The sequence below is a fragment of the Martes martes genome, assembly GCF_963455335.1.
Source record: "Martes martes genome assembly, chromosome: 1".
NCBI classification, from domain to species: domain Eukaryota; kingdom Metazoa; phylum Chordata; class Mammalia; order Carnivora; family Mustelidae; genus Martes; species Martes martes.
This window is the reverse complement of record NC_137888.1, coordinates 195,738,163-195,753,283: the sequence shown is the minus strand read 5'-3', so window position 1 is coordinate 195,753,283 and position 15,121 is coordinate 195,738,163. Positions and strand designations below refer to the sequence as shown.

General features: G+C 40.0%; 1 protein-coding gene across 1 annotated transcript in view; it reads right to left on the bottom strand.

The window, feature by feature from the left end:
• The window catches only part of PBRM1 (polybromo 1), a 130,662-nt gene that overhangs the window by 70,891 nt on the left and 44,650 nt on the right, over window positions 1–15,121 (bottom strand). The window contains exons 12-16 of the mRNA XM_080823009.1: window positions 14,178–14,391; window positions 9,944–10,085; window positions 8,728–8,825; window positions 6,621–6,665; window positions 61–337 (exon numbers count right to left, since the gene is read on the bottom strand). Coding sequence (XP_080679135.1) covers window positions 61–337; window positions 6,621–6,665; window positions 8,728–8,825; window positions 9,944–10,085; window positions 14,178–14,391 — 776 coding nt within the window. The remainder of the gene's footprint in view (window positions 1–60; window positions 338–6,620; window positions 6,666–8,727; window positions 8,826–9,943; window positions 10,086–14,177; window positions 14,392–15,121) is intronic.

The window sequence follows — 15,121 nt, the reverse complement described above, 5'->3', positions numbered from 1 at the left end:
ATTACACTACCAACACCGAAAAGAAAACGTGCCCATCCCAGGATTCCCCCATACCCTTACCTGGGAGCCCTCCTCATTGTAGTGCCTGGCATTCCGGAACATCAGCTTCATGTCTTCTATCATTCCCTCTTCCCCCGCATACTTGTCATTGCGGATGTTATGTTCAATTATTTTCAAGTCCATTGGCTCCAATATGATTTTATAATAGTCAGGATAGTCCTTTTTGGATGGTTTAACCATAAACAGATCACAAAGTCTTCTGCCTGAACCTGGCTCACGAGCTTCAAGAACAACATTGAATAAGATTTTCATTCGCTGCTTTCTTATGTTCTTTTTACTGTTGAGGGGGGAGGTAGAAAAGGGGAGAAATGAGAAGAGGTTCAGTTTTCTTCATGTAGGGATAAACATGAAATGAAAAATTAATCTTGTGGGAAGGTGCTTCGTAATGATTACAATTTATTGATTACATATGCAACAAACACAGTAAACATGCTGACAGCTATAAGCAAATATAGGAGAATTTCCAAATAGTTAAAACATAGTGACTCTGGCAGGAGCAGCCAATGAACACCAGACAAACCTGCTTAGAATATTTATGAAATGCAATGCTAAAAAAAAATGTTCTCTAACACCCAATGAAAATGAAATTCTGTTTTCAGTTGAAATATGTTTTTTGTTGTTGTTGTTGTTTTTAAGAACACAGCAAAAATGGAATAAAATTACTGATTCCCTGCTGTTACTAACAGTCCTCACTTCAGAAAACTAAAACCAAACACACACAAAGAGAACGTGCCATTTCTTAAGACAACCCATTCTGACGCCTGCATACCATGGTGACCAGAAAACAAAGGGAAGCTATCTGCAAGGCTAGAGTTTCTAGTCTCAGCGGGTACAAGTCTCTGCTGCATTTACGTGGTCTAGGTCAGTCCCTGCTTCCTCCAGCTCCATGGGCACGACGCCAAACATCCCAACCTAGCTGAAGGAATGAACACTCTGTGGTTCACCTGAGCTCCTGAATAATTTTCATCCTTGAATGTGAGTCCCTGTCTTGTTCTCCAGATTCTCCTAGTGAGCTGTGATGCTAAGCGACAGATGTGCGTGGTGTGGAACAAAGTCAAGGGACCACAGATTAGAACCCGAGGTAAAGAGGAGCCCAAGAGAACAGATAGGCTGTCTCCTATTTGTTGAAGAAGTTGGCTCAGAGAGGGTAAGTGACTGCCCAAGGTTGAGTTTTCCAGTGAATCATTAGAAGAGATGACCTTTCCATGATTTCTGGCACAATCGGTATATTTTCAGAATAATGATAAATTCTAGCCAGACTCAAGCCTGTAGTCTCCAGATGAATACTCAGGTAGGTAATAAAAAGAAATGATTTATGACTTAATGTCTATTCAATAAACATTTATAAGGTGATATAATGTAGTAGAGATAAATATTTTTTATCTGTTTCCTATCTTATAAATAGAAGGAAGTTCATTTCGGAAGCAAACAATGTGGCTAAATGGGTCTCCTACGAAATGGGTCTCCTAATCTAGTGACTCACTCTACTGCTGGATCATAAAGAGGACAAAGGCCAGATATTTTCTCTCCAAAGTTCAAAATAAGCTTTTTAAAAAAAGAAACAAAACCCCAATAAAGAATAATTAACAGATGAGAAAAGAAATATCTTTAAGTCAAGCTTTTAAAATGTGTCAAATGCCTATCTTCCAAACATCATGGAGCTAAGATAGCCTGAAAGTGGTCAGTTAGGAGGGGAAAAGGACCTCTGGGGGCACCTGGATGGTGCAGTGGATTAAGCCTCTGCCTTCAGCTTGGGCCATGATCTCGGGGTCCTGGGATTGAACCCCACATTGGGCTCTCTGCTCAGTGGGGAACCTGCTTCCTCCTCTCCCTCTCTCTCTGCCTGCCTCTCTGCCTACTTGTGATCCCTTGTCTGTCAAATAGATAAATAAAATCTTAAAAAAAAAAAAGAAAATAAAGACCTCTGTTTCCTGTGCCTTCACAGGAAGTGGCTCTGGGATCATTTCTGCCATTTTCTCCTCTTAGTATTTTTGTGTCTCAATGTCAGGTAAGTAACTGTTAGATATGTTAGGAGAAGTTTCATTCAGTGTGAACTATTTCCCCAAAGAGGCATCTGGGAGCAATGGTATGAGAGCAAGAGCCCTCTCAGTCCAGGACTCAGTAAAGGGATAATGGAAGGGGAACTTGGGACAGAGCTCCACATGTGGGCAGAGATTAGAATACAGATGACATTAACCTTCAGGGAGCCTCTAAAGAAAAATTTCAGAATCTGAATTTGATATCACAGAAATCAAAAACTACTAAAGGGGCGCCTGGGTGGCTCAGCCGGTTAAGTGTCTGCCTTCGGCTCAGGTCATGATCCCAGGATCCCGAGATTGAGCCCCACACGAGGCTCCCTGCTCAGTGGGGAACCTGCTTCTCCCTCTCCCTCTGCCTGCTGCTCTCCTTGTGCTCTCTCTCTCTTGCCAAATAAATACATAAAATCTTTAAAAAAAAATACTAAAGATGGTTATGGTTTCTTTAGATCTCACTTGTTTTGGTCAAACTTCAAAATGAAGACTCAGAAATCCCATTCTGAACCTGTGAGCTTAAAAAACTCTCTCCAAAAAAAAAAAAAAAAAAAAAAAAAAAAAACTCTCTCCAATAATCAACTCAAAATGAAATTGCTCCTCAATCCAGGAATATCATGCAGAACAATTAAAGGTTTCTTTCTTGGTCCAGGTAAGCTCTCTTCCTTTCCTAGTTCCAGTAAATCACCCGCAATCATCACTGGACTTTTCTAGATGAAGCTACAAATACTCTACAAATATAAATCTGAGAGTGGGTCTAGGGCAGATTTTTTTTTTTTTAAGATTTTATTTATTTGACAGAGAGAGGCAACGTGAGAGAGGGAACACAAGCAGAGGGAATGGGAGAAAGAGCAGCAGACTTCCCATCGAGAGGGAGCCTGACGCGGGGCTCAATCTGAAGACCCTGGGATCATGACCTGAGCTGAAAGCAGATACTCAACAGAGCCACCCAGGCGCCCTTCTAAGGCAGATTTTTATGAGTTTTTTAAGGAGGAGGGAAAGCTTTTTTACTGAATTTTAGGGAGAATACCAATAAAGTAAAAGGAGAGTGGGATAGCTCTGAGACCAAGCAGCTTTGAATGGGACATACCCAGAATGTGAAATCTCAGGGCACCTGGGCTCCCTACTCCCTACTCCATTGGGCTCCCTACTCAACGGAGAGTCTGCTTCTCCCTCTGGCCCTCCCCCTACTTGTGCTCTCTCTCTCTCTCAAATAAATATAATTAAAAAAAAAAAATGAAATCCAGATGCCTGGGTAGCTCAGATGGTTGTGTCTGCCTTCGGCTCAGGTCATGATCCCGGGGTCCTGGGATCGAATCCCACATTGGGCTCCTTGCTCCTTGGGGAGCCTGCTTCTCCCTTTGCTTCTGCCCCTCTCTCTCTCTGTCTCTCGTGAATAAATAAATAAAATCTTTTTTAAAAAATGTGAAATCTGAATTTATTTAAGAGACTGAATTTATTTAAGAGGCTACTCTAATAACTGAAATGTACTGTTTTAGGATTTTCATTACCAATAGTATCCTCTCCCCGTATCATTCACTCTTTACCAGTCACATGTAACTGGTTTCCATCCTCAAAGGCAAGCAAAACTTTTGTTGTCTGGGTCACTTACAACCTTCTCTGAACAAACCCAGTTTTGTTATTTTGTTGACATCTTTCCTGATCCTTGTATTGCTTTTGACGCTGAGAACTACTGGCCCATTAGTTTTAATCTACCAGAAAAAACTGAGTTAAATTTCATACTCTTCTATAATAACTATATTAGCTTGGGTGATTAGTGTATTTGCTTTATCTTTTTCCAATATGGATGCTGAACTTTATTATATCTGTGACTTTTGAAAGCAACTCCAAATACTTTCTGAAATGAGAAAAAAATTACAAAAAGACAGAAACCATATTTCCCTAATTTATACTTTATGTTTACTGTTTTCAATGTCACTTTGTTTTTCGGATTCCTCTTAGAACCCCTCTATGTATCTTACCTGTCCTCCTCTCTCAGACCACTAACTGTAAGTTGTTTGTTTACTCCTGCCCATTTTGGGAAAAGTGCATTAATCTCAGACCTTGTAACTGGCATACTCATTCTTCTCTTTTTAATCAGCACCTTTAAACATACTGCAGTAAAATGTACCTTAAGGGAGTTCAAAACCAGGGCTGTTTATCATTGTGTACTTATGCGGGCCACATTTTAAAGGGGACACCAATTCAAAAATAGACTTTGTTATAGTAAGTATGTAGTTCTAGAATTTTACAGAAGATAGGCCATGATGGGTTCTGTGCTAACAAAATCATTATACTACAGCAATTCCAACAAATGGAAGTGTCTTGAGAAATGGGTGCTTTTTCTAACTTGCACAAAGATTAGAAGCTGGAAGAGGCTGTGTTCTGAATCAGATTTTCCAGGGCCTGCACTACCACCATCCTCCTGACTCCCAACCCAGCTTGAACCACTGCAATCACTGTCACTTTTTGCTTCTCTTAGTTTATCACCAAGTTTTAGAGGAACCTCCACAGCCCTTCTGGATCTGATCTTTCCTTTAAATTTTTTATGCCATAGTGTTAGTCTTTAATCTCATACTTTGTGGCTGACTATATTCTCAAACGTCCTTAACATTATATTTCCTCTGAAGCTATCACTTATTATTATATGTATTCACATTTGCATATATACACACAAAATTCCCATTTATGGTTATAGCTAACACTTCTTCCACATGCACTGTATGTGTGACCTCATTTAATCCTCAAGCTCTAAGAACCAGGTACACTTACTATCCCAACTTTGCAGTTGGAAAACTGGAGGATTACAGGGATCAAGCAAATACCCAAGGTCACAAAGTGAGCAATCAGAACTAAGACTTGAATCAGCTGATAATCACCAGGCTGCTTTTATGATGTCCTTCCCTTTCCTAAAAGTAAGCACTTACCATGGGCCTCTCTACCCTGTTCATAGGCTCCCAGGTCTCCCAGCATTTAACTCCCTGGTCCTAGAGTTTCAGTGGTGTCTGCTGTTAAGCTAAATAAACCCAAAGGTTCTCTCCTTTACACGGTTTGCTACATTCACTACATCTTCACGTCTACAAGGAATAAAACCTTTTAAAAAGAAAAATCTTTTAATAAATAATAAATCTTTTCTAATTAGTTTCCCAGGCTAGTAACAATGGACTACAAAAAAAAAATGATATCTCCCGAGCCTTAACATCAATAGGAACTATTTCCAGAAAATAATCATTAGGCCCAGTTCTAAGGGCTTTAAACACATCAACCACCCAGGTCCTCATGATGACCTTAAGTAGGTACAGTTACCAATTCTTTTTTCAGATGAAGAAACTGAAGTAAGGCTCAGATCACAGAACTAATTAGAATAACTAGGATTTGAACTTGGGCAGTTAGGTTCTAGAGCTTGGGGTTATACTACTACTCCAAATGCCCCAGATTTCTATTTCTACTACTACCCAGAGTTAGTGCCATACACACTATGAATGACGTAAGAGAAATATAACCCATGGTCTTTTTCTTAAATTTGTGATTTAAGAACATTTTTCTTAAGGAAAATATTAGGAAGAAGATAATGATAACACAGTAATTTTGTAGAGTAGACTGCCTATGGGAGCAAAATGCAGATAACTTTAGAACATCTAAATTGCAAAGAAAAGCATGATAGGTAAATCCTACTTCCTAGAGCTCTTTGGGCAGTCATGCATGTAGTTCTATAAAACTACGCAACTGTGTACCTTGTGCAATTATTCTAAGACACTGCTCCCACACAATTTCATTTGTTTAAAACCTGCCTTGCTTCCTGGCAAGTAAGTTCCTGGCACATAGAGGTGACACCTAAACATTTTCCTTTATGGCCTGTAACAGTGGAGTCTGGTGTTCTGTCAGCAATTGACACTCCATGAACGCCAGAAGGCTAAGGTGAAAATAAAAGCACCACACAATGACGACCAGGACTGTAACAAGGCAACTCATAATTCAAAAATCAAAAGTGACATGCAAAAGAATGGATGCTTTCAAAGAAATAAAACATGGGCAAGATCAGAGACTGATGAATGTATTCATGCTTGAGATGCCCTAACCCAATGCACAGGTGCCAACCCAGGCTGACTTCACTTGGGACTGCCAGCACTGGTTTTGATCCTTCTACCCCCACCCCCATGTGTAAGAGACATCCCTGAAAGGGCACCAGCATCTGCCAGCCTCTGGACACTGGCGACACTGTCATATTCTCAGCCTCCACCTTCTGTTGCACAAGCACAACTACAATGACTGGTGAGAGGGCTTGCGGCTGCTGACAAAGCTAGCAACAAATCGAGGCTTCAGAACATATCGAAGCGAACTAATCCCAAATTTATTCTACCAACTGTACTTCTCAACTATACTGCTTTCTTTACTCATAAAACAGACTGGCACCCAAATAAAAACTTATTTCACATGCTTAAGACTTCACTTTTCACCTAATCAGTACAGACCACGCCACAGAAGTTATACTTTTAAAAATATGTTTATGCATAAAAAAGGACTGCACACCTGGAGAGCCTCCTGAGACCCAACATCTCACTGTCAAGAGTGTTCCTGGGAAAGCAGAAACAAATATTACATGTAAAGAGAAACAAAACAAGCAACATCGGAGGGTCATGTATAAACCAAATATGGTTGAGAAAAAAGAAGCTTATCCAATCCAAAGGATAAAAGATATTAAGAATACTTGGAACATTTTAACAGGAAAACAGCAGGTAGACTTTTGGGCAAAGGGGTGGGGGAGAAGACTGTACTCCCAGAATGAAGAGAACATACATTTTTTTCACACTTTTTGATATTAAAAAAAATAGGGCAAAGATAGAATCATACACAGTATTGAGAAGTCAAGTGGTACTTAGAAAACCTGGCCCTGACTTCACTGGACAAGCTGACTAGGCAGCTGTGTTTGCCTGAATTCCTGAAAAGTTTATTTCTCATTAGCAAAACCTCGTAACATAACGAGCTACCTCCTAAAAGGCTCGTTAACATTTCTTTCTTTGACACAGTTCAAAGCGTAGGACTTGCTTCTCTCAACCTTACTGTCTACTCATGCCTATATTTCAAAACCAGGTATGTTCTTTTATTGCTTTAGTTATGATTTAAATTTGTTCTTCTCTTACTCGTGTTTTTCACTTCCTAGGAAACCTGTTTACAGAGACATTTTATCTGAAGGAGGATTTTATGAATTCAACAACATAATGCTTCAGTTTTCTTTTTGTGGGAGGTTTTAGAGCAATAACTTTCCTGTGATTTACTTGGGTTGTCCCACCAACTATAAGCCACAGAGACAGAGAGGTGATTAAGGATCTGGCCTGGGCTAATGCTTCCTCAGAACAGTTGTAACACTCAACTAGTTTCAGATCTCTTTCCATTCGGTGTTGGCACTAACTGTACCATCACTTTGCCTCCATTACCTTCTTTTGCCTTAGAAGTTTTTATCTTTGATGGGTGACTGATCTGGAAAACACAGGTGATGCTGTAGTAGTTATATAATTACACTCAAAGATGTCCTTGACTTGATGTTTCTGATCTGGTTTCACATTTTTCCTCCGTTGTCCCTGGTATAACAAGGAATTAAGAACTTGGAAGGATGAAATTCATAGGCCAGTAATGGAGGAGACTCACATCTCAGGGTACACCAATCAATTCTGTTACCACAGCATAGCACAGCAGTTACTCCCAAAGCTAAAAAAGTTTCCCCAAATGCTATTTGTAAGAGGTAAAGATGAGATAGCTTCTCTTTTGTAAACCACTTTTTAAAAGCCTCTGCTCTCAGTGGATCTCTTAATGTTACTAGTGATTTCTTCATTCAACTCTGGATCTGCCCCCACTATTAGTGATTAGCTTATTTCTTGTTTGTGGTGTCCTCCCTGGAGTGACTACTGCTACAAAGATGGTGAGACAGTTAAGGCTGAGGGAGAATATGGTGTTCGACAAAGATCGAGCCAGAGAAACTCTGTGTGGGAGGCGTAGACAAAATAGTCGCTCTTGCAGGATTCTTTATAGGAGTCCAGCTTCAGAGTCTGACAGTGAAGAGCCCTTCCACAGAACCCATGAGAGAAAGGAAGGGTGACGGAAGTTCGGAGAAACATGAGAAAGAGAGAAAAACCAAACAACCAGCTTAGCATTTTATCAACTACAAGAAGTTATGACTTGGTAGTTTACAATCTTACATCCTTAAAATGGCAAATAAAGATCAGATTAATAAGGAAAACCAAAGACGTGAGAGTATCAGCGACTTACTTCACTGTAGTGATAGTACTGAATTTTTTTGCAATTCACCACGTAGAAATTATCTAAATGAGATTCAAGTGGCTCTCCTGAAATGCCACATTAAAGCAAAATGGCCCAGACAGCCAACAGAGTAACATACTTTGCCGAGCCCTGTAAGGAGCTGTCACTTTCGTCCTTGCGGTCTACAGCCATTCCGGCACTTGCACCAACAGCAGTGCTGATCATACGATTCACAAATGAATTCTAACAGAAGATCTGTTAGCAAATAATTAGAGCTTGTAAGCAAATTCATACCTGACAGCTTAAAGACACATTTTTCTGCACTTATCAAAAACAAAATAATAGAAAAATAGATGTCTCCATCTATAAGAAGAATATGTACCTTTTTCTTTTGGCACTACCAGCATCTGAGGTGGCTGAAGAAATCATGCTGTCTCCATCCTCAATGTCGTCCCTTCTAGCAAGCTCCTTCTTCTTTGCCTGAAACAGAGCAGACCCTGGGAGTCAAGCTCTCCTGCTGAATGCTCCCAGAATATATGAATATTAAACAGCTAGACATACCAGATTCTCTTAGAGAAATACAACCACATGTAAGATGCACAGAATTAAAGAGTCAGTAAACATTTTCAATAACCTGGTCTGACAAAAGCCTGCACGACCTGTAGAAAAGTAGGTTAAAAACTGGATCTGGCAGATTGAGGACGCAACACTAGCTCAAGTACTAGACTACAAGGGCACTGGCTTGTTCAAAGCGCTGAGACAAGTTGTAGAAGTGTCCTGCCATTTTTAGGTGAAGCCAACTGAAGACAGTTTTTGGTGCCTTGGACTTCTTCAGCGATGCTGTGGCTAAGAAGAAGGTTTAATGCGAGAGGTGAAAGAAGATCTACTTTCAACACATGCATTTTTAAAGACCTTCTGCCAAAGAGCTGAAAGTTCAACCACTGCAGACTTAGGGAATGTGCGCGCAGTGCCGAAAGGAAATATGTGAAATGTGCAGCACCGAGGCCAGGATCAATTACACAGAATGAAGATTCTCCAGGGGATCCAAAATTCTTTTGTTGCTTCCTTGCTCTGGGATTCTTTTTCCAGAAAGATTCTACTCAAAACTGACAAACACAATTTGTATTTCATATCTCTGCCTTTCTTCAAAACCCCTAGGTCACCCATGATTTCCTGTGCCCACTAAGATGTGCTCTCAGAAAGGATCTGATAAATTCCTGAACACTGTACAATGATTAGTTACCTTTACCTAGGACCAGTTTTGCTACCTTAACAGACACAAGTCTACAACCAAAGAAATAAAATCTACATGATAGAGTACTATCTGCGACTGGAGGGAAACTTCCTGAGGCCCTAAAATTACTTCCCGCGCACAAATCCCTGCTTCTTCCACTCACAAGGCTAGCCCAGTCTAAATTATTATTCCTACCCTACATGTTCCTGACAACTCTAAAAAAACATACTCAGCAGTACTTGTGGTTGAAATAAATGATGTGATACTGCTGGGAGAAATCACACATCTTAAAAGCACACACTCCCAGTCTGTGGGATTATTTCAGTTGTCCGTACCACAGCTAAGCAAATCCAGGGGATCATACCTGCATGACCTGCTGCAATTTCAGAACTCGCTTGTAGATGGCTGAATTGGGAACATTATAGCGTTTGGCATTTTCAAACATTAAATTCAGATCACATTCCAAATGATCTAAAGTTTCATATTCTTGGTTCTTTAGCTTTGTTCTGTGAAAGACAAACACAGGGCTACAATTTACCATTATGAAAATGATGAAATACCCTTACTGAAAGTAAGGTACAAAAAGTACAAAAATCCTAGCACACACTAGCTGACCTCTTACACATTATCATTGTGATAATGATGAGAGGCCCATCTACCTTCAAGACAGAAAGGAGACAAAAGCACCATTGTATTTAGGCAGTATGACAGTCTACCTGGAAATCCAGAAACACTATAAGAAATAATAAGAGGACCTATGTGCCAAGGTGGTCAATTACAAAGCACATATATTAGCAAAAATTCTAATGGAAAACCTCTGTTAGTGGTTAACATGCAAACCCCAGGAAGAGAAAAGAAAAATCACGGAGGTTTTAAGATACCTTAATGAAGAACCATGGTGACCTAGCCACTTCTGATAAGAGGCCATTCCAGTTCATGAAGGTTAATGAAAAGAGAAGGTACTCACAACGCCATGAAAGGGGATATATATACGTACAACGAAGAGGTCTTAAGATGGCAAATGAGAGGCAGATACGTTAGGGCCCACTGACTACTTTTCTTCTAACACAAACATCTGCAACTAATTACGATGGCTTAAAATTGACATTACTTATTTTACGTAAAAGTCTTAAGAATTCTGATATCTTTCAGACACTATGGCTGTTGTTAACACCAACTCTTATAAAGTCCTTTATACATTTTACTTTAAAGATTTATGTATTTATTATTTTAGAGAGAGAGACAGAGCATGAACAGGAGGGGCAGAGCGAGAGAGATTCTCAAGCAAACTTTGCACTGAGCGCAGAGCCTGACCTGGGACACGATCCCAAGATCCTGAGATCATGACCTGAGCCAAAACCAAGAGTCAGATGCTTAAGTGACTGTGCCACTCAGGCATCCCTACATTTTGTTTAAAAAGATTTATTTATTCATTTGAGAGAGAGTGTGCATGGGAATGCACACAGGGGAAAAGAGCAGGTGGGGGGGAGAGAGAGACTCTCAAGCAGACTCCCTGCTGAGTGGGGAGCCCGTGCAGGGCTTGATCCCACAACCCTGAGATCATGACCTGAGCTGAAATCAAGAGTTGGATGCCTAACTGCCTGAGCCACCCAAGTGCCCCATGTCCCTTATACATTTACACGAAGTGAAGAGTCAGTTTGCCCTAACTCTGTATGCACACAGGATAGACTTTTAAATCTTTTGACTGAAGTACTTGCACACTACATGCAGATTCCATGTACTGCTTAGAAAGACACGAATGTCAGAGAACACCTCGGGGGTGGAGCAAACAACCACGCACAAACTCAGCTCTCAGTACCAGCCTACGTGGCTAGCACTCAGCATTTAAATTACAGCCTCAGACTTACTCCTGCCAACTCTGAGAGTAATTACTCTGAGAGTAATGTGCTGACAATTCTCAATCCCCACAAAGAACAGACGTGGAAGTCAAACTTGTAAATGACAATCTATAATAAATGTGCAGATATTTATCAGACTGATGTCCACCAAAATTAGAGGGGGACAGGATAGGCACAAAGGGAAATAAAAGATGGGGATGACAAGCCCCAGCACAGTGGAAGGTGGCACTGGGGCCACACTGTCTAGCTCCTGCCCACTCTTTCATTTCTGTTGCCCTTTTTAAAATGATTTATTTTAGAGAGAGAAACAGAGTGAGAGAGCATGTGTGCTTGGGGGGCAAGGGGCAGAGAGACAAGAGAGTGCTAAGCAGACTCCTTGTTGGGCATGGTGCCTGAGGTGGGGCTCGATCCCAGGACCCTGAGATCATGACCTGAGCTGAAACAAAGAGCTGGATGCCTAACTGACTGTGCCACCCAGGCGCCCCTATTTTTGTTGCTTTTGAGGACACTCAACTAACATCCTTCTGCCAACAAATCTTCCTAGGACTGTGCCATAAAATAACATTAGCCACTAGCCACATGTGGCTTTTTAAATTGAAATAAAATTTAAAATCTAGTTCCTTAGTTGCAACAGCCACATCTCAAGTGCTCAATAGTCATATGTGACTAGTGGCTAACATATTGGAAAAAGGCACAGAAAACATTTCCACCATCATAGAAAGTTCTACTGGGCAGCACTGCTGTAGATTTCCACGTTGCTCTGATGCAGAGACAATGGAAGGTAGGCCAGGTCCTGTCAGGCACCACTGGCCATGTGTCCCTGGAAACGAAGTAGATTAGTCACGCTAAGAGCTGACCCTTCAAAACTCTAGTGTGCTACCAGCTAAGCCTCAGTCATTTCTGTTCCTCACACTCCTCTACCTGTGTGCCAGACAACTGTTAAGAAATAAGTTTAAAAAGGGGGAAAGGTGCAGAATTACTGACTTAACCAAGCAAGGTTTCTATTGGAAAATTCTAACTTAGGGCGCCTGGGTGGCTCAGTGCGTTAAGCCTCTGCCTTCGGCTCAGATCATGATCTCAGGGTCTTGGGATCGAGTCCTGCATCGGGCTCTCTGCTCAGCAGGGAGCCTGCTTCCCTCTCTCTCTCTCTGCCTGCCTCTCTGCCTACTTGTGATCTCAGTCTCTCTGTCAAATAAATAAATAAAATCTTTAAAAAAAGAAAAAAAAAAGAAAATTCTAACTTAGAAGAAGGTTGTAGGCAGGTGTTTGAGTTGGCTGAGAATATGTCTTCCTTTACACTAAACTCATTATTTAGACTTAAAAAAAAAAAAAAAAGGCTAAGGGAGAAAAGAAACTAAAGACAAAAACTGTTGAGTTAATGGAGTGCCTGGGTGGCTCAGTAGTCAGGCATCTGCCTTCAGCTCAGGTCATGATTCCAGGCTCCTGGGATCGAGGTCTGCCACCAGGATCCCCATTCAGTGGGAAGCCTGCTTCTCCCTCTCCCACTCCCTCTGCTTGTGTTCTCTCTCTTGCTATCTGTATCTGTCAAATAAATAAATGAAATCTTTAAAAAAATTGTTGAGTTAAAAGGGAATCTCTCAACACCTATAAGACTGTCACTATCTTTTCCAAGGCAAAGAGTATAAAAGACAAATTTCCAAGCTATTTTTTTAATGAATGGCAGCTTTAATTTCTATGTTATTTTAAGAGGATCAAATAAACTGACTTTCTGTACCCTATTTGGGTACAAAACCTCCTAAGTTTGCATTAAGTAAAAACACCATAAATTTTACTGATCAAATGATGAAAACAGAAGTTGTAAATGCAAAACCATGAAACATATGTTGTTAGCAATCTCATTTTCTAGAATCCAGCGAGTATAAGAATTTTAATTGCTACTACTTGAAAGGTTAGTTATCTGTCCTGATAAATACCAGCCTACTCTAATTTTGCCTAGTTAAGATGTATTTTTACCTTGTCACCTCTGAATATATGGTAGAACCTAACTCACACTGTGAGAGTTATGATATTACTTATTTCCTATATTTTTAATGATGAGGCGGTGGGGTTTCAGTATTCTGTCTGGATCCCCAACATTTGTTTGTTTGTTTTATTGACTGATTGATTGATTGATTGTAGGCTGCATGTCCGGTGTGGGGCTTGAACTCACGACCCTGAGAGCCAGAGTCACATGCTCTACTGACTGAGCCAGCCAGGCAACCCCCAATGATTGTTTTAAACAGAAAAGGGAAACCAAGATGAGCCATCTTTCAGGTACTGTTTCAGCTAAGGAATTCTCTAAGAGCTTTCTGCGCTTATTCTGGGTTCAACTTAAGATAAAAATTTAAATAGAGTTTAACTGTTATATTTAAAATACCAATAATAAAAAAAGTATCAATAAAAAGTATAAGCAGAAAGATTTTTGTGCTTTGCTCAGTTGTAAGAAAATGAACAGTTAAGTTCTGAGCTGCATGGCTCTATAGTCTATAAACTGACACACAAATAAATGCCTATCATGTTTTTGTTTATTTGCCTTGACTCTATTACAGTATAAATAATATTTGTATTTAATCAAATTTATTTCTCAGTTTTCATATAGAAGTGATATTCAAAACATACTCCAGACATGTGAAAATATTTTTACCTTTAATATCTTTATCCATTTTAGTAAGGAGATACACGTGCAGGCTCAACCACAAGAAAATGGATTTCTATCGAGTAATGTAGAAGGCATCTTACCTGATCTGTTGTAAGGATATAGGCATTTTAATTTGCTGATAATAATCAGGGTATTTTTTCTTTGAAGGCAAATGGAAAAAAGGTTCAGCTATTAGCTGCCCTTGGTTATTCCGACAACTCCTAACTGTGTCATAAAGCTGATAAAAAGGATTTGAAACATCCATAAATGAAGTAATGCTCTCTGCTTCCGATTCTCCTTCTTCGTAACGTGCAGCTAAAAAAAAGACAAAAAAGGAGAAAAAAGAACCATACTTTAAAATAAAGCTCTTTTAATGACCTTCCAAAGTAAAATTTATATGTTTGAGAATACTTATTTTAAAAGAAGAGTTTCTAGCTGTCATTAAAGATGCTGTTAGTAGTACTTAATATAATTGTATATTTACTTAGAGAAATGTTACACAGAAACAGAATAAAGTGTTACACAGAAAACATACTGTTTTTTTAAAAGTTACAAAATAATTTCTCTCTTTAAATGTGTCTTTTTTTTTTTTAAACATTTTATGTATTTATTTGACAGAGAGAGACACAGCTAGAGAGGGAACACAAGCAGGGGGAGCGGGAGAGGGAGTAGCAGGCCTCCTGCCAAGCAGGGAGCCCAACTTGATGCTCCATCCCAAGACCGGATCAAGACTCGGGATCATGACCGGAGCCATCCAGGCGCCCCTCCCTAAATGTGCCTTCTTTAGAGACTCCCAGCTGCATTGTTTGGCCAAGAAAAGGATCAAGTAGCCATATACATACAGATCTCAGAACTAATGCAGTAGCATGTAGTTCAGGGTAGTATAAATATATACTGATATTCGGTTGATATTGGTAGATCTGGTTTTGCTTTAAGTCTCTGTGATTTTGCCCCACTGATCTACAGCATCCCTTAAGAATGATTTCTTCTCTTATAGTGAGAATTTTAAGTAGAAGCTAATCACAAAAACACCAAAATAAAATGT